Genomic DNA, 20,845 nt, shown 5'->3' with positions numbered 1-20,845 from the left:
GATATTTATAGGCTATGAAGTTTGTGAATTTTTTTCAAATTGTTCCAGATTTCAAAAAAATTTCCAATATATTCATTGAAAAAATCTGCATATAAGTGGACCCACGCAGTTCAAACCCATTGTTAAGTGTCAACTCTATGTATACACATTTGTGTGTGTGTGTATGTGTATTCCTTTTACTTTCAGCCTTTTGGTGTTTTTAGGTTGAAACTTTAGGGTTTAAATGTGTTTATGCAGCATATGGGTAATTTGTGTTAAATTCAATCTGAGAATCTCTGTTCCATTAATAAGTTTAGTTTTTTCCAATTACATTTATTTTACATAGTGTTATATTAGACTTACTTCTACCATCTTAGTTTGTATTTTCTATTTATCATGATTTTTCTTTGATAGCAGTATTGTGTGCTATTAATTGCCTGTTCCTTAAAACTTTCCTCTCTTGCCTTCCGTGCCATTTTACTGTTACAGTTCTTTGCTATCTCCCTTTATCACTTGTCTCACTTCTTTGTGACTCTTCTTTGTCTTCACCCCTAAATCTAGCCATTGCCATAGGTGTCAGCCTTGACTCTTGTTTTTCTATTGAAGATGTAGTCATCTTCCCACATGATTCTGATAATTTTCTGGATGTCTCTTGGATTTGACTCTAGCCCTGAGTCCTGTGATATAGAGTAAAATCAGCTCAGTGGGAAGAGTCATGCACTTTTACATTAGTACTTGAATTTATTTTGTTTAAATACAGAAAAGATTCATTGAAAGGGAGATGGCTCTTTTGACTAATTTGCACATTAAATTCACTCTTTCATTTTATGACTACTACCCCTCAAAGCATCCTTAAAAGGCTCCTAAAAGGAAGCAGAGGTAAAAGGCAATGAAATATGGCTTGCTGCTAGCCCATCGCCTATTCCTCTGTGAGTGTGTAGAACAACATGGTCCCTGGCTTCTATGATTTGTGCTTCTGGGGATGATCAGTGGAGCCAAATAACAAGGTGACAGGATTCACAGTCACCTCTGGACCCTGTTGCTTTGTCCTGTTTTGTTCCAGCACCTTCAGAATTTTATACTGCATTTACAGAATCTTTGAGATTAGTTAGATTCTGCCCTGAAGTTTACCTTACCCACCTCCAGACTTTTATATTCTCACTCAGGATTGAGAGACCTTGACCTTACTAGTCACCTGCACTACTCAGAAGCCTACTGAAAATGTGGGTAGTCCCATCAATAGCTTCTATAAATGTGAAAATACAGGCTTTCAAATAAGATCCTGCTTAATGGTTATGTTTATCTATTAAAAAAATAACAAAGTTTGTTTTTATTTCTTATATGTGTTTTGAAAGAGAGGGCAAAAAGCTTCTCCAACTATGATGCTAATCTAGGACTTTCCCAATATCCCATCAAAGCCCTATATCCAACTCTTAGGCTCCAAACGACCCTGGTGCAATTTCAGATGCCTGACTGATAGATCCTGCTGCCCCTTAAATTTGACATAGTTACAACTTAAGCCAGCTTCTCCATACAATTGCCTTATTTCTTTTAAAAAACCAGTAATTTGGTCTCAAAATCTAGAATTTCTTCTTTCCTCTGCATCACACATCGAGTTAATTGCTAAGCCCTCTAGATCAGAGATGTTCTGTAGAAATAGAAGGCAAGCTACACATACAATTTTTAAATTTTTCTAATAGTTACATTAAAAAGGTAAAGAGAAACATATAAAACAAATTTAATAATATATTTTATTTAATTAAATATATCCAACATATCGTTTGTACATATAATCAATATGAAAAATTTCAATGAGATATTGAATATTTTGTTACTATGTCTTTGAAACTGAGTATTTTAAATTTACAACACATCTCATTTGAATGAGCCACCTTTGAAATGCCCAACAGCCAAATGGAGCAAATGGCTCCTGTCTTGGATAGCACAGCTCTAGATTCCACCTTGACAATGGCTCATGTACCTGATAATCCTTTTCCATTTTCACTGCTACATCTCTAGTTCAAGCGCTTGCTAACTAACTCTTAATGGGATTATTGCAATCATCTTTATACTTATGTCCTGCCTCTAAATGAACAAATAGCTCATTCTGGCTTTTATTGATTATGACAATAATCAGCTAGGTGCTGAGGTTGCCAAGATGGGTAAAAGTAAATCTTTGTTCTCAGAAATATTGCAGTTTAGCAAGGGAGACAAATATATACAATTAACCATGATATATTGTGATGAGTACTATCATTGTGATCTAAATAAAGCACAATGGGAACACAGAGGACAGAAATACTAGTTCTGACTGAGGAGATTAGAGAATGCCTCAGAGAGAAAGTGGCATTTGAAAGGGGCTTTGAACAATGAGTAGGAAGTTAGCAGACAGAACCAGGGAACTGAGGGTGAAAGGCAAGAAGGAGAAAAAAGAGTAAGCAAAATTCATCTCAGTTTTGGCAGATTCTCATAATGATACTAAATTAAACTTTGTAGAAAAGCTCCCAACATGTTCCTCCACTGCTTAACACCTTCACTGGCTGCCCCTTTACTAATAAAATCAGGTGTATTCTTCTGCCTGGCTATTTTAAAATGTGGGTTTTATTATTATTCAGCTATGCTGAGATCTACAGATTAGGAGACAATTGCCACTGAAAAGATAGTCTGTTATTCACAGTTCCCAGGAGGAGGCGGCGCAACACGTGCATGAGTCAGAGTTCCATCCAGAATAATGTTTGCCCACCAGTCTAGGTACCATGGTCCAGCTAAGCTGACAGATAAAATTAACCATCACGCCATACTGTACAACACCACACAAGGAAGCACCAGTGTAGGTTAGAAGGAAGAGGGAGGCTGGGCGAGGTGGCTCACGCCTGTAATCCTAGCACTCTGGGCGGCTGAGGCCAGTGGACTGTTTGAGCTCAAGAGTTCGAGACCAGCCTGAGCAAGAGCAAGACCCCGTCTCTACTAAAAAAATAATAGAAAGAAATTAGCTGGACAACTAAAAATATATATAAAAAATTAGCCGGGCTTGGTGGCACATGCCTGTAGTCCCAGGTACCCGGGAGGCAGAGGCAGGAGGATTGCTTGAGCCTAGGAGTTTGAGGTTGCTGTGAGCTAGGCAGATACCACGACACTCTAGCCCAGGCAACAGAGTGAGACTCTGTTTAAAAAAAAAAAAAAAAAAAGAAGGCAGAGGAAATGGGGAGGAAAATGTGGGCAAGAGCCTTTATTATGATTTCCATGGGAAGAAATAGGAGAAGCAGATATTCAAAATCTAGAGCTCTGGTGCCTCTAGAAGGATTGCAGAGTTTCTGGGCATGTCAGGAAAAAGCATGTGGTATGGGTTACACGGTGTCAAGAATAATGAGCAGGAGGACTGTGAAAAGGGAAAGCATACTAAAAGCAAAGGAGGGAGGAGGAGAAAACAAGGCAAAACCAGCAGGAAAGAGAAGAGAAAGGGAAAGAACCACTGAGTGTAGTGAGAAGAGGTTTTCATGACAACCAGCTGCTTTTGTAGCCTTTAGGATGTGAACACTGTTCCTCTGGCTTGTGTCAGCTTTTCTGTCTCTGATGCCACCGGCATTCAACATGGGGACTGTTGCTCTTTATGGTCAGTCTGGCTTCTGTATCAACCTTTATCAAAGAACAATCACCAAAGTTGCTGTTTAATAGGACACTGTGAATCAGTTTTTATTGAGTTCCTATAAATGTAGAAAGCTTTCACTTTAGGGTGGGGCCAACCTACTGTATGTTTTGTCTCAGCAAAGGACAGAATGTAAAATGCCTCATTGTTCCATGTCTGTATCCAGTCAGATCAACGTTTATGAGGTCCTTACTAGGTGTCAGTACTGGCAAGACTCCTGGGGGCATAAAGATCAGTAGACATCACCCTTATCTACTGGGAGAGAGGAATACATTCTGATACCCAGGGGGAGAGAGATTTTGAGCAATATCAGACTAGATGTGGGGAGACTAATTAGTAGGGTGACCATACATCCCAGTTTTCCTGAAACAGTTCAAATTTCTGCTCTTTTTTCCCTCTACTATAATTACTAGTAACATTTCTTTCTCTATTTGTCCCAGTTTGGATGCTAAATTCTATGGTCACCCTGCTATTACAGGGATCCAGCTAGGACCTTATGATGTCCAGAATTCACTGGGGCTTAAGTAGAAGGAGAGGAGTTGCTGCCCAACACTTCAACAAGAGCAGGCATTGATACCTCTACTGTCTCTTAAATCTACTCCTCACACAGGCCTGGGCAGGGATAAAAGAAATCCCAGTGAAAACTTAGTATATCAATGGAATGCTAAATATTACAAATTTATAATGGCTGACTGGTTAACCACTCAATGGGTTTGCTGTTTATCTGTTAGCTCAGATTATTCTTGCCTGAGAAATATGAAAAGAAATGAGAAGGAAAGTCAGAAAGATAAGCCTTAGTTGTATAGGGGGTAAGAGGACTTGCTCTTGTTCTTGAAATGGAACTTTTTCATGGAAGGTTTTGATACTTGCTAGAGGACAGCAGAAAGGGCTGTGAAATCCTGTTAAAGTTTCATCTGTCTGAGGTCATTATAACCTTGCAAGATGGTAAGTATAGAGGCAATTTAGTGAACTGAAAGAAACAATTGTTTGGTTCCTACTGCATGTATTTAATAATGAGCTATCGCATGGGCCTCCTGTTAGAACCCAGAAAAGTTTACTTGGCGGCAATAATTGGGGAATATTTTTTGAAAAGAGAATGAAATAACTAAACTCAAGAGAAAAGAGATGTCACTATCAGAAATATGCTTTAGCAGAAAAAAATATGAATAAGAGGAAATGAAAAGGGTGAAGAGCTGCCATTCCTTTTATTTTACTTTTTAAAGTTTCTCCCTCTAGTTTCTCATTTCCTGCATAGGATGCAGGTCTTTCTCCCACTCTAATCCCACTATTACCTTGTATTTATATAGTGCTTATCTCCTGGAAGCTCACAGGCCTACCTCTAAATCCATGCCACTTTAGAAAGTATTGCTTGACAAAAGGGAGATGCTTTTATTTAATCAGTCACTTCATTAAATGTGCGAGCCGCAGCTTGGAGCTGGATTTGCTGTAGGTCTGCTGATTGTGCAGTGGGCTGCACGTGTGCGTGTCACAACTCCGCCGTTGCCCAGGCAAGAGGAAACATGAGATTATGATTTTGCAAGTGGGAGCCAGGCCTGCCATCATCCCTTTGCTTCAACTGTGATTCAGGGAGATGTTTCTAATCTGCAAAGAATTATCCAGTGTGTTGATTTACCTTTGTGGCTCTCGATGCCCCTAAAATATGTCTGTTGATTATCTCTCTATTTGGGAGCTCTTATTTCCAATAGGCAGGACAATTTGCTTGAATTTTAACTCTTGGATTTTCTCCCCCATTTATACTTTTCAGACTGTTTGTATAATTTCATTTCATCAGATTTATTTCCTCTGGTTTTTGCTTCGGAACAACAGAATTGAATAAAAAAAAAAATCCTGTGAGGTGGAAGGAGACGGTTTTGGGGATGGAAATATTTTAGTGGCTTCTTCAAAAATTTTTGTTGCAGCTTTGTTATTCTTAAAAAAATGCATGCTTCCCATGCATCCATAATCGATGAAATCAAACTCAAATAATTGCCTTGGATCCACTAAAAGTCATTCCTTCCATATTTTTCTTTTAGCTAAAAATTGATTTTTAGGAAAGTGAAGATGAGAAGCAAAGCCTGGCCTCTTAATTCTAGAGGTCTGCAATGTTCTCACTAGGCCTTTGTAATGTCTCTTGACCCTCCCAGCCTTCCCTATTTCTCTGCCTCTTCCCTCTTCCTCCTTTTCCATTTCCTGCTTCGCCTCCCCTTCCTCCTCCTCTCAGAGGTTAAACTAACACTATACTCATTCACTGTTATGAAAACACTTCAGACTACCAATTAGGAATCAATGCCTAAGACATTTCTTTTACTTTTCAGTATATAAATTTATTGCATATTTTATAAATAATTTAAATTGGGCAATGCCATAGAATATCAAATAGATTTATCAGGTAATTTTTAGGACTTTCTTGGGCATATTGTTTTGATATTAAAAACAATATTAACAATATTGTTTTTTTCTCATTGAACTGAATGCCTCACATGAATCTGGATAATCCCAGGCTCGTAACATACATGATCCCTAATCCTCAGAGTGACCGTAGAAGGAATCAAATGTGTGTATCTTCCTCTCAGATGGAATAAGGCCAGGGAAGGATATGTTGTCAGTGTTCCTTGTAAAGATAAAGCATTCAATTACAAAAACTATTGCTAAATCATAATCAGTGTCAATTCAAATTAGAACCAAATGATGTCACCAATATTTATTTAATTCATTTGTTTGAATTTTTATTTGAGAACCAGCTAAAAGAACCAAAAGCAGTTTCCTCTTACCATCATTGATGTTTTATGTATGTAACACATACACACTTAAAATAAAAAAAGACGCACTTTGAATCCCTAGTATTTACATTAAAAATACAAAGCCAAAATTTATATTTTATAGTTATTTAGAAGGATTTATTTTGTAATGGGCTTCACTTTTTTTGCAGTGTGTAAATTGCCACTTTATAAAGGTTTTGTTGGTAGGGACATAAAAGTACCCTTTTTAATTCTTTATATTATAATGTCATGTGAGAATAAGAACTCTGATTAGAAAGTAATTAGTTAATAAACCTCATTTTTTTGTTTATTCTAGGATTCAAGAAGTATTTATAAGACATCACTGCATAGTAATGCAGCTATTACAATGATCTATTTGGGGAAAAATGTACACCTATCTTGTGATAACCCAGACTTCCGGGATGAAATACAAGTTTATCAGCAGCACTGTGGTGGGGAAAATCTTTGTGTCTACAAAGGCAAACTACTTGAGAAAGGTATACATAAAACGTTAATTTGTTTTAATTGCTTGAAGTTGATGCTATAGATAAGCTGTTGTTGATATAATATCAAAATGACTTCAATCACTTTATGAAATTATGCATATCCAGGGACTTATAAACCAGCTGCCTAGAAGTAAATCTAAATTTACTGCTCCATGATTGAAACTGAAACAGCAATTACTCTTGCAGATTGTGGAAGAAAGGATTTGGAGTGATTTAACCTGGTAACAGATTAATTTTGGGATAAAGATATATGATCATTAAAATGTTGCATGAATAAGCTGTCCCCCAAATTACAAGTTAACTGTTTGGCTTGCCATAGTGAATTATATCATGCATTACTCTAAGAGAAAAATACCAGATCGGCAATTTGTTCTTTAGAGGTATGTGATAAAATCACAAATCCAATAAACTTCAGGGTGAATCACACCTAAATAACTTGGTGCAGAATTTTGCTAAATAGCTTTTTAATACATTTCTGCTTTCCTTTGATTGTAAATCCATGTTTGTCAGCATAAGATAATTCTTACAGCCAGTATATGTTTTTACAAATTATACTGTAGTGTATTTATTCAACATTTAGGTCAGAGGAGCAGCAATGAAAAGAGAGTGTGTTTATAGGATATTTGTTACTGCCTTGCTTAAGAAACTGTGTTTAGAAAGTAATATTATTTTTACTAATTAAAAGAAATGTTTATGCTTGGGTAGTCTTGAAATAGACTTAAGAATTAAGGGAGGAGTTGAGGGCAAACATGGAATTTTTACTTTTGGTCTTTCTAATTTCCCTCATCAATCAAAAACAGTGAGTATTAATTTAAAAAATTTCAAATCCTTAAAGAGAAACTGTAACTACATATAAAGGAATTACATATTTAAAACTTCCTGACATAAAAAAGAGTAAACACTTGAATGTTAGTTTTAACTTAAAACATAGTATGATGCTCAGTCATGCTAGAAATTATTTTTCCCATTTTAGATTTCTGGTGGAAATGTAATTTACTTTGTCGTATTTTGTCCTAGCACTCCAGAGTTTGTGCCTTCCATTTTGTAGATGAGGAAGATGAGACGATTTCATAGGTAGAATGGCTCCCCAAGGTCACACTCTGGGCAGTCAAGCGCAGACCCTGGCCCCCTGACTAGGTGCAAGGCCCTTGCTAAGTTCCGTGTAGCCTCATTAGCTATTCTCAGTAGCAAAGAGTTTCCTACATTTTCATAATATGACTGTGCAACCCTAATAATAGTGGCATAGATACGTATTCTTAGTTTTTAAAGGTATAACTTTCAGCTATTAATTTAGGAGAATGGCAAAATTAGCTAAGGCTAAAATTGGAATTGACATAATGAAAATTGTCCTGGATTTTAAATCACATTTCGTTCAACAAAATGTATATATAATGTCTATTTGACTGCTGGAAAAAGTGGTAGATACAAATAAAAAAAAAAAGTTTAGCTGAATGATTCTCTGGTAGGCAATATACATTCTGTGATGAGAGTGCAAAACCAAAGGTAATGGGAGAAAGGGTGTTACTTGGCTCTGTGTTTATTTTGCATACATATTGGTGCTAGAACTTTTGGTTATGGCATTGGACAGTCTTGATTAATAGGATGGAGTGGATTGATTAATAGGATTAATTGAATCCTGTCCGCATGATAATTTCATCTCAGCTTACCCTTGATTAACAGGAAAGTAATTGTTCAAAATTGAAAAGTTGGGTGGCTCAGAGTTGACTTGTGGTTCAGCAATCTTACTAGTTTAGTTGAACTGAAAAGAATCTGCCCTTTCTACAAATCAAAGCTGTGCATGATTCAGTGAAATGTGAATAGGTTTTTAGAAGATTTCTATTGAAAGAAAAAAAGATGGCATTTAATATTATTCTTGGAGCAGTAAACTCATTAAAATGTGGCAATTGTTAATTTGTCTTGCTTCTTCACTTGAAATAATAATAAAATTAATTATTTAGGAGTGTAGCAAGTGGATCGTTTATTCTTATAGTAAATCATAATGTCTTGCAGTTTGGTTTTAGACTTCAAGCTACAAGCTGTTTATCACATACACCTATGAAGTCACTGAATATTTCCTGCTACTTGTAAAGAGTACAGTTTCTTCACAGACATTTTTATTTGCCATGTTTATCCTTTCAAACCAGACATACCTTGGCTTCTTGGGTTCATGTAGATGCCAATAATGAAGTAACATTGTTTTTCTGGCCCTCTTTTAATTTCTTCCTTTTCTGCCCCATTTTCTAGTATTTTCATAACCTGATCCTGTTGTACCCATTTGCATTCCTCATGACTCCCCAAACGCAGCTTTTTTGCTGTTCCATTCATGCTGTTGTCTTGCCCTTGGTTCTTCTATTTCCTTTGTCTGAAATGCTCTTTCTTTCCTCTTTTTAAAATTCAAATCTTTCCCATCTTTTAGGATTCATATTAAGGCTGTGCAGCTGACTCAGCTGACTTCTACTCTGGTTTATCCCAATGGACCATGGCTCTCAGTCTACGCTCAAAACCGAAGCATTTCATTGCACTCTGACTTATATTAACTGTTTTTTTTTTCACTTTTCTTTTACTTATTATAAATGTATATATAGTTTTTAAAAAAGCTTTATTGAAGTACAAATCAAATGCCATAAAATTTATCCAGTGTAAGCGTATAATTCAATGACTTTCAGGAAGTGTGCAGAGTTGTGCAGCCATTATCACAAACCAATTTGGGAACACCTTCGTCGCCTTGAAAATTTCCTTGTGCCCATTGGCAGTTAGTTCCTACTCTCATTGTCAGCCCAGGCAACCACTGGTCTGCTTTCTAACTCTACAAATTTCCTATTCTGGACATTTCCTATAAATTAGGTCCTACAGTGGTAGTGTTTTGTCTTGCTTCTTTCACTTAGCATGATGTGTTTGAAAGTCATGCATTTGTACTGTCAATAATTGCCCTCTCCTTATATTGCTGAATATATCCCATGATATGGATATATTTAACACATATTCTTAAAATTCATTCCCCAGTTGTTGAACATTTGTATTATTTCCAGTCTGGGACTATTAAAAACAATGCTGTTATCAACATACGAATACAAGTTTTTGTGTAGACGGAAGTTGTCATTTCTCTTTATTAAATTCCTAGGAATAGTTTTGATTTTTTTTTTTTTTCTGAGTGGGTCACACTTTCCTGTTTCTTTACATGTCTTTAGGGTTTTTATTGAAAATTTGATATCTTAGATAGGGTAGTAAAGCTACCAAAGCTACTATGAATTCTGGATTCTGATTTTTCTCTATCAAAGGTTGTTGTTGCTGGTTTTTTAATTTTTTTTTTTTTTGTAACTTATCTAGAATAAATCTGTGAAATTCAGCCCCCAACACCCTGGTGTACAGTGAATGATTTTGGGCTCAGATTTTAAAGAAAATTCTATTTTTTTTTTTTTTTTTAGTCTGGTCTCTTAAGGTTGTGTCTGTGCTTTCATAGTTTAGTGATCATCCAGTGGTTTGCCAGAGGTTGGGCTCAAACACCTTGAGCCAGTAAAGCCTCCATTTACTACCAACGGATCTGCTTGGGGATATATTAGTTTCCTGGGGCAACGTAACAAATGTCCCCAAACTGTGGCTTAAAACAACAGAAATTTATTCTCTCAAGATTCAGAGCCCCGAGGTTTATGATGGAGGTGTTGGTTCCTACCAACACTCCCTGAAAAGCTCTGGGGAAGAAGCCTTCCTTAACTCTGGCAACTTCTGGAGGCTCCTGGCAATCCTTGGCGTTCCCTGGCTTGTAGCTCCATCACTCCAATCTCTGCTTCTGTCTTCATGTGGCATTCTTCTTCAGGTATCTCTGTGTGTCTCCTCTCATCTTTTTATGAGAACATAGGTGATTGGATTTAGGGCAAAACTTAAATCCAGGATGATCTCACTGTACCCTTCATTAATTATTATCTGTAAAGACACGATTTCCAAACCACATTCTGAGGTTCTGGGTGGTCATGAATTTTTGGAGGACATGATTCAACCCACCAGAGTGGGTTGAGTACATTCAAAGTTCAGGCAGTTTTCAAGTCTGCTCCAACTTTTATTAATAATTTCTACCAGGCTCCCTTATGTTTCCTCCATGCATAGGGGGAAAGTTCCTAGTGGGCTGGGGATGTATGAATAGGCTTCCAGTTAGCCGGGGGTATGTAGAGAGCTTACTGAATGCCTCTATGACTGCCCTATTGCTTACATTTCCCTATTAAATTTCTGGTTAGTCCATTGGCATGTTGCTTGCCTGAATGAGAACTATAGTCTCAGGTTAGTAGAACTTCTGACCTTTCCTGTTAGCTTGCTCCAAGATTGCTGGTTATTACTGGTAATGCCACAGGCCCAGAGGTTTTCATCTTCTGCTCCAAATCAAGTCAGCCCCCACTGACAATGAAGCTGCTGCTAATTTATGGCCTGCCCTGCCCTATCAGAACTGCTGTGAGGAGGTAGTGGCAGGTGGAGGGGGGTGAGAGCAGTCCCAGGCAAGAGTGCCATAGATTTCTACTGTTTACTTAAAATTCAATAATTTTTCATAAATAAGTGCTGCTCAGTTTGTGTTAAGTCTCCATTCCATTTCTAGAGATAATATTTTAAGGGGACAGGATTTGATGATCTCACTCCAGAAGTCTGGTATACTAATTTTGCCTCTCCTGCTCAATTATAACTTCTTGAGAGAAAATACCAAATTTGATATTTTTCAGTATTTTTGTTTCTATTTAGTGCCTAAAATAGTGCTGCTGACCATCAGTGAACAACAAATAACTACATTGTACAGCTATTATAAAATGCTTTCTAATTTGTACATTATATAATCTTTAAGACTGCTCTGTGAAGTTAATAGACTAGGACACAGTCCCCTATCCCCATCTCCATCTTATAGATGAGAATTCTGAATGCAACAAAGTTAAATAACTCACCAAGGGACACTCAGCTGGGTCATGGAACAAAGTTTTCTGATTTCTGGTCTATATTCTTCCCACTACTCCATGAAGAAACCATCTAGTCAAGGTTGGGAGGTGTCACTATATTTTAAAAAATACAAAATTATAAAATACTTATCAAAGAAGTAAAGGCAGAGGTTGTCAATTCTTGTTCCATAGCTTAAAAGAAAAGAACAAAATGGAGTAATAGCTGGGTGTGCTCTCCAGCCACGTGGGCATCAAATGGAAGGGCAGTCACATGGAGAAATTGATTTTCTGTGCCCATTCTCAGCATTTCCTTGACTGCACTCTCTTCCTGGACTGGTATTTAGGGAGTTATGGGGCGTGATGCTGCAGCAGAATGGATCATATTGCATGGATGCAGGATTCCAGTTTCTGTAATGAAAGCAGTCAGACTTGCTTTCTAGTCACCACTTGAAGAGTTCATCCATCATTAAGACAAGTGGACTTGTATCTTAGTTTCCCCAGACTCCAATTTTATCAGTTTTTTCTTTCCTAGTTTGTTTACTTCCATTTCACAAATACTAAGGAATAAATGATAGAATTACCTTTTTAATAACTCTATTCTTTAGAATGAATCGCATCTGATTTAGAAATACTTTTGGGGGCAAAATGTGGTATATGCACAGTGTTTCTGCATGACTGTGAAAGAAATAGTTTGTAGTAATAATTCTCTAATTATTTGGGGGGAGCCTTCTATGCCATTGCCCCTGGACTTGGGGAAACGAAATAAGACTAACTTCAGCCTTCGTAGATTTCACAAATATGCAGGGCAGCAAACATCTAGATCAGGGTTCTCAAAGTACCTGTCCCTAGACCAATAAATAGCATCAGCATCACCTGGCAAACTTGTTAGAAATGCAAATTCCTGGGCCCTACTCCGGACCCACTCAATCAGAAATTCTGGGGTGAGGCCCAGCAATCTGTGTTTTAATAAGCCCTCCAGATGATTCTGATGCACATTAAAGTTTGAAAACCACTCATGTAGCTATATTTTAATACATCGTGGTAAGTGCAACAATGGAAAATGTGTACATAATAGAGAGGAGAAAATTGTTAACTCTATTATTGTTAGAAGTGGAACAGTCCAGTGAAGCTCCTTGTTTTTGTAGGAAGTGACATAAGAAGTGTTCAGGAGAAGCAGGGTTTTGAGTCACTCTGTAGGGAATAGGGTATATCAGACTTAGGGTTTAGAACTTCTAGGTGGGACCTTTTCAAAGAGCATTGTAAGACTTGGAATGACTATAAACTATTAATTTTAGGCAGTGGTTCTTAATTTATTTGTGGGACTTTTGGGTGGTTGGGGGAGAAAGAAGAGAATCTCAAATCTAAACTGAATTGAGTGTGGCTTAGAGATGAATAGTTACTTCATTCATATGTGTATTAGGGTATTTATATTCACAACTAAAAATATAAAATTTTTAAAAAGCATTACTGAGCTCACAGTAGCCTTTTGTCATTAAGTACTTTATTAACAGATAGTATAACAAGATAGAGGCATGGAATCCAGAGAGATGTTTGGATTCAAATTATAACTCTCCCACTTACTATATAATCTTGGGTAAATTACTAAACTTCTCTAAGCCTTAATTTCCTCATCTAGAAACTAGTGATAGAAATATTCCCACTTCATGTGACGGTTGAAAAAGAACATACCAAAGATAATCAGGCATAATGCCTGGCCATAGTGAGTGCGCATATAACATTACATATTATTATTTTATTACAAATCAAGGAGTTTTATAAAGGCTTGGAGTATTTATTACAAATAAAAGTAATAGAATACATTTTTATGATTAAAAATTGTCCTCAAAAGATGATCTAGATCATAATATTGTACTTATGTACTTATGTAACTTTAAAGATGTTAGTTGATTCCACTAATATATTTCTTTTTTAATTCCAGAGACCTTTCAGTTTATTTCCAAAAGGCACCATGGTTTCCCCTTCAGTCTCACCTTTTTCCTCAATGGGATGCAGGTGAATAGGCTAAGCTCCTGCTGTGAATACAAGCACCGAAAAGGTTCCAGACTTGGAGGCAAACGAGGATACTTTGGATTTGTGTGTGTTGAGAGATCATCTCCTTGCTACAAGTATGGAAACAAATGTCCTTTGGTAGAGGGCAAGTTTTGCTACATTTTTCTTCTAATGCTTTACTAATGCATTTGTCTGCACAATTTGTTAAGAAAAATTAACATAGCTGAGCCTAAAATATGTAAGTTAACAGTTGTTTGTTATAACCCTGAGTGTCAGATTTCCAGATGTACTATATAACAGAGAAAAGCTGGTGGCATTTTAAATTATTCTACTTTCTATGTCTCTCTTTCTTCATACTGCTTTAAATTCTATTTCTGAAGAGAAGGAGAGAAGGGGTTTTTGTTTTTTTGTTTTTTCGCATTCCTCTGAGTAACTGGTTTTGGGCTGAACCCTGAAGCTTGTGCCAAACATCTGACTTACATGGTTGAACATAATAGGTCATGCATATTAGAAGTGTGCCTAAATGATGGTGTGGCCCAGTTTTCCCTCTCATCCCCCTGGTTTCAATCTCCTGCGTAACAAAATGCATGATAAAAGGTCAGTTTTGACTGGTATCAGCTCACATATTAGATGTTCGGTTTGACATTGGAAGTCTTGCTTGTGGGCTTTCTTTCATTTTTTCTGAAAGTTCTCATAGAGAGTTGTCTAGATGACAAACTAGAACACAGGAGTGAACCAACTAAAGTACATGTCTCCATGGAACTTGTTCTAATGGGGAAAAGGCAAATAACATCTCAATAAACCAGTTAATGTATGTCAGATAGTGAGCATGATGAACACAAGACAGGGTCAGGGAGATATGGGGAGAGAGGGGGAATGAGGGTCATAAGGCTGTGTGTTATATATGTAGGATGGTCAGGAAAGGCCTCTCTGATAGAATGTCTTTGAGTAGAAATAAGGAAAAAAAAGTCTCTTCCTCCAAATAGCTTTTCAGGTAGAGGAAAAGCATGTAGAGAAGGGCAGGAGGCAGGAACATGCTTGGTGTGTCTAAGCTAGTGTATGGTCAGAGCAAAAGTAAGGAATAGAACAACAAGGTAGGAGATGAGGTCACAGAGACAATGATGCCAAGTCATGTGGAGTCCGAAGGTCACTGCAAGGACTTCAGCTTTTGTTCTGAGAAGGATGGGGAGCCTCTGAGGTAGGTTTTCAGCAATGAGCTATCATTATTTGACAGTAACTCCTCTGGGAAAGATAAATTAGAGGGATGGGAGAAAGAGTGGAAACTGCTTTAATCCAGGGAAGAGATAATGGTGAAATGAGTTAGTAATTGGGTTCTAGATACATTTTGAAAGTAGAGCTTACAGGATTTACTGATGGATTGGATGCAGGGCATGACATAATGAGCAGAATCAAAGATCATTCAAAATTTGTGGGCTCAACAACTGGAAAAATGTCCAGTTAACATGTACCTAAGACGGAACTATAGAAGAAGCAGTTTTAGGGGTAGAATAAAGGGGTTTTGGTTTTGGAGCCATTAAGTTTGAGACATCAATGTGATATGCAAGTAGAGACGTTGAGTAGGCAGTTGGATATGAGAATCTGGGGTCAGTTGAGAGGTACAGGCTAGAGATATACATTTGAGAATATTTTGCATATAAATGGCATTTAAAGTCATAGGATGGGATAAGATTGATTAAGAATTGAATGCAGATAGAGAAGATAGCTGAGTAATGAGCTCCATGTCACTCTGTTTCAGAGGTAAGGGAGATAAAAGGGAAACATCTGAAGAAGGAAAGCCAGTGATTAGAAAGAGAACCTAGAGAGAGTAGTATCTTGGAAATGAATAAAATCTTTGAAGAATAAGTTCATGTTTAACCAGGTTGAATATATGGATAGGTTAAGTAAAATGAAGACTGAGAATTGAACACTGATTTGATAGTGTGTTGCTTATTGGAGATCTTGGCCCAAGTTATTAGAGTAGAGCAGTAGGGAAGTGAGCTTTATTGGAGTGAATTTAAGAGATAATTGGAGAAGAACTAAGGCCAGAGACTACTTTTAAAAGATAATTTTTAAAAACGGTTTTTGTTATAAAAAGTTGTAGTTAGATGGTAGCCAGGAGGGAGAGTGTAGGGACCCATGGGACTTTTTATTTTTTAAGATGGGTAATGTTATATTCCTATGCTAATAGATAGGATTGATATCCTAGAGAAGAAACCAAATTGATGAAGTATAATATAAAGGGGGAAAGTGCTTGAGTAGACTGAAGAAGATGGGGTCTAGGGCTCAGGTGGAGGTGTAAACCTTAAGAAGAGGAGAAGTGTTTCTTCCATAGTAACAGGAGGAAAGAGGGCATACAAGCTAGAGACAGAGGTAAGTTGGTGGATGTGCTGGGACCAACTACAAGTTCTCTGCTGATTGTTTCCAAATTCTCCAACAAGAGATAAATCTATCAGGAGAGGTTAAGACTGAGGGAGGAGGCTGTGGAGGTTTTAGGAGAGAGAATATGTATGATAGAATCATCCAGAGAGTGGGAGAGTGAATGGCCTAAGGCAGTGTAGTACCAATGCCCAGCTGTACTTAGGTTCCACCTGAACTGCCTTCCAGGTCCAATCTAAGTATGCTATCTGCTTATTTGTGGTTAGTTCATTTAATTCATTTTTGCTGTAGATCAGGTAAGAGTCAAGTCGGCGTGGTTTAAATAGGACGGGGATAGATGGGTAAGTGCTGGAGCCTTGCTTGTCTGGCCTCGTCCCCACCTGAGACTGCTTTGGTCATTTCAGAGGCGCTGATGCTGCAGAACTCCAGTGGGAGTGGAGAACTACCTCTGAGGAGACTGTTAGCACTTATATTGCATGATCTTTTTTTTTGTTACATCCATAATGATATTTTAGTTATTTTAAGGAATATATGTTAATTCTTCCAGTTTATTCAAAGTGAAATTAGTTTTAATTCATTTAAAAAATACCAGTCCCTGAAATTTTTACAATGAGAAAAAGAAGAGGGTGGTAAAATAAAACAATAGGGAGTTCTATCCCTAAAAATGATTAGGAATTACCTGCTCAAGACCCTTGGAAAACAAGAAAAGCTGAGCAGTGGTCACTTCCAAAGTGTGAAGTTCCACAATTGTACTCACCCACAATCTCGGGAACTGTTTGAAGAAGCGTAGTAGTTATTTTTAATTGCTAGAGTGAAACACAGGAAGAAGGCTTGCCTAACCAAGGAGAATGCAGGCTGCTTTGAGCTTCAGTCATCAGAATCACACCTCAAATTATATTCAGAAGTCAAATAGGTAGTCAGTGACGGGGAGAGCACAGATGTTATTCACTTTCTTTGTCCAATTCTCCCCAGCAGATGGGCAATAAAAAGTCTGTACATACAGTAGGGAGACATCAAAGCCTTTATGTAGCCACAACATAAACAAAAAGTAACGGCATATCAGAGACTCCAAATCAATGCATTTGGTGTTGCCATTGAAAAGGGAAGAGCAGCTTGAACAGAAGGCACTGCTAGTCATCATATTCTGTGAAGATTCATGACACCTTTATTCCAAGGAGAGCAATGTGCTAAGCACATCGTCATTACAGTCAGGAAATATTTATCATGCTTAATATGGGTAAGATAAGTATATTATTATTATCTCATATTTTACAGCCTGATAGTTACTTTGAGTGCAAATCCTTTTTGCTTCATTTTAGAATGAGATATTGAAAAGTTAACTGATATAACTCAGTTCTCATATTTGCTTGTTGGAAGAACTTATTAAGATTGATTCCTATGCTATTTCTAGACCAGAGATGGCTAAAATTCAGTGAAATCTTAAGTTTAAGAAATTCTCATTGGATTTGATTCAGATTTTATATATTATTCCTATTCTTCCTGGACTGACAAGTCTTGCCTGCATTCTGATCCCTTTTCACTCTCCCGGTATAGATTATTCAGTTCTCCAGCAGTTGTATAGAACGGAGAGAAGGGGCATAAGCAGTGCTCGAGAAGCAGGAATGTGGAGACTGATACCTTCCAGATGCTTTGTTTGGGTCATGGATTGTCTCCAGGCCTTGCCAGAAACTTTTCCAGATTGTGTTAGTTTTTGGTGAGAGAGCGTTGAGTATTTTCTCTGATAGTAAGCCCAAGAGTGTAACTAGTCTGTGTAACTAGTCATCTTTGCTGGTTATATCATAACTAGTAATTACAGGGCTACATTTGTAATAGAAAAATATGGTTGAGCTTCAGTGTGAGGTGATGTTGAGCTGGGGTCCAGCCCCATCACTCACCTGCTGGGTGATCTTGGGCTGCTGGAACCTTTTAAGCCTCAGTTTCTCGTTTGTGAAGTGGTGACGATAGTTCTTAATTTATTGGTCTTTGAGGTAATGAATTTCTTCAGATAATGGATATAGAGTACCCAGTGAAGAGGTTGGCACAAAGGGAGTGCTTAATAATCTTATCATTATCATAATCATCAGTTTTATTAATGTATATATTACCTTATTGTAATTCTTATTTTGATGTGAACTTGAGAGGTAGAAAAAAAAGCTATAGAAGACAATTTGTTCCCATTACTTTTATTATAATTGATTTAAAAAATTTTTAATGTCATAATGCATTCAGATTATCTGGGTGGTTCACCAGATTTGACTTGGAATGACTTTGTAACCTCTGTAAATTATTGCTATTTTCAAGGAACAAAAGCTTATTGCCAGTAAAAATTACCAGAAGATTGTAATACAGGCTTCAAAAGGCCATTCTAAAGGCAATAATGGCAGTACTATTAAAATAAGGCTGCAGACTCATGCGTTACTTACTTAAAGGATGTAACAACATTTGACTATATATGTTTCTTAAAAAGATAAATCCTATTTATTTAGAATCTTGTATGTAAGTCCTTTGTTGTGTTATTGGAATAATAAATTATCAAAGACTGAATAGCATTTTTCTCTTCTGATTATTTTTATATCTGTTTTCCTGTGTTTATAAACCAGAATTTTTTTTAGGCACATAATTCTCATTTAAAGAGTTGAAATGTATATATTCACATATCTATAAACACATATAAAATTATCTATTTATATATCTATATCTACATATGACTGTTTGTTATAAGGCCAAAAATGAGTTGTAAGGCACAAGTTTTAGTTTGACACTATAGTTGTTAGTTGATGAGTTGTTTTCTTTCTTTTTTATTATTGTGGGTAAAATTATTAAGAATGTTCTGTGTTCATTTATAAGATTTTAGTATCAATAAAGAGAAAATAATTTATTTTTAATTAACCTATGTGTACTGTAATAAAAACATTTTTTGTGTCATCTCTTACTAGAATAGGAAATAAGTGATTTAAAAAGCTTTGAGGTTCCACGGTGCTATATATAAGGGTTAATAAACATTTTATGTTCATATTTTTCATAGGTGCATTATTGCAATGGGCCTTGATAAAAAAACATCTTTACCAAAACCTCGGAAAGAAAAGAGCACTGAGAAAAGAGTGGAACCAAGGAAGGGTGAGGGGAAATCAAGGAAGGATGGAGAGTACATGACACCAAGAAGGAATGAGATGGAGAGGGACAAAACCTCTGTCTCAGACCGTTTTTTAGCTCAAGAAATAAAAACTGGGGTCAGAGAAGTGAGAACTGCCGTGGAAGAAATGGAACGTAAAGGAAAACCAGGTCAAGATGTTTGGGAAGATGACCTGGGAAATACTTTAAAATATGGTAATCAATAACAGGGTTCTTTTGTTGTTGCTGCTGTTAAGTCTTTAAATGTGGTTATCAAAATTTGCAAAAATATCCCTTAAATGTTGTTCATCAGTTGTGGGCTTTAGGCAATTCTGTGACATGTTAGGCATCCCTGATCACCTTCCTCTGCTGTTTTGTACGGAGTCCTGTGTTGCCTACCTTAGAGGAGGGTAGACCTAACCTCAGAAAGGTTGAAGGTTCTTGTTGTGGGAATGAGGGAGGGGAAGAGGAGTTGATGTCTGTGTGAGCTCTGTTAACTTCTTCTGCAGAGACCCTTTTGACCACATAGAATTTTGCCTATCTTTTTAGTTTTTGGCTGTACTTGCTTTGGTGAAATTGATGAATTGCTTTGGCATCAGGTAGCTACAACCTATATGATTATGTGGTGATAGCATATTCTATAACTAAAAGCAGTTGACATAGGCTTAAGGTCCTGGATTTTTTTGGCTTTTCTCTTTTCTCTGTTTTCTTCTCTCTCCTGCCTTCTCTCTTCCTCTCTCTCTATCTTTCCACACACACACAAACACGTACACACACAGACACACACACACACACACACACACACACTGGCATACCTCATTTTACTATGCTTCACTCTGTCGCACATTGCAGATACTGTGCTTTTTACAAATTGAGGGATTGTTGCAGCCCTGCATTGAGCAAGTCTGTTGGTGGCATTTTTCCAAAGCATGTGTTCACTTTGTGTCTGTGTCACATACATTTTGGCAATATTTTGATTTTAGTATTATTATATCTGTTATGGTGATCTGTAATCAGTGATCTATGATGATACTATTTTAATTGTTTTGAGGTGCCACAAACTGCACCCATATAAGATGGCCAACTTAATGTTGTATGTTCTGACTTCTCCACCAACTAGCTATTCCTTCATCTCTCTCCCTCTCCTTGGGCCTCCCTATTTCCTGAGACACAACAATCTTAAAATTAGGCTGATTGATAACCCTACAATGGCTTGTAAGTGTTTAAATGAAAGGAAGAATCGCACTTTAAATCAAAAGATGGAAATGATAAAACTTAGTGAGGAAGGCTTATCTAAAGCCAAGATAGGCCAAAAGCTAGGCCTCTTGTGCCAAATGGTTAGTCAAGTTGTGAATGCAAAGGAAAAGTTCTTGAAGGAAATTAAAAAAAAAAAATGCTCAGTGTCACTAATCATCAGGGAAATGCAAATTAAAACTACAATGAGATAGCACCTTACCCCAATTAGAATGGCTTTTATTAAAAAGTCAAAAAACAATAGATGCTGCCGTGGATGCCGAGAGAAAGGAACAGTTAGTTATACATTGTTAG

The 20,845-nt window shown here is 37.0% G+C and overlaps 1 protein-coding gene across 1 annotated transcript in view; it reads left to right on the top strand.

Moving 5' to 3' along the window:
* Nucleotides 1-20,845, top strand: part of ERICH3 (glutamate rich 3) — a 75,076-nt gene that overhangs the window by 22,222 nt on the left and 32,009 nt on the right. Inside the window, exons 7-9 of the mRNA XM_069479186.1 lie at nt 6,701-6,881; nt 13,740-13,926; nt 19,212-19,513. Of these exons, the coding sequence (XP_069335287.1) occupies nt 6,701-6,881; nt 13,740-13,926; nt 19,212-19,513 (670 nt within the window). The remainder of the gene's footprint in view (nt 1-6,700; nt 6,882-13,739; nt 13,927-19,211; nt 19,514-20,845) is intronic.

This window comes from Eulemur rufifrons, chromosome 8 (assembly GCF_041146395.1).
Source record: "Eulemur rufifrons isolate Redbay chromosome 8, OSU_ERuf_1, whole genome shotgun sequence".
NCBI classification, from domain to species: Eukaryota; Metazoa; Chordata; class Mammalia; order Primates; family Lemuridae; genus Eulemur; species Eulemur rufifrons.
This window is presented reverse-complemented; position numbering and strand designations above follow the sequence as displayed.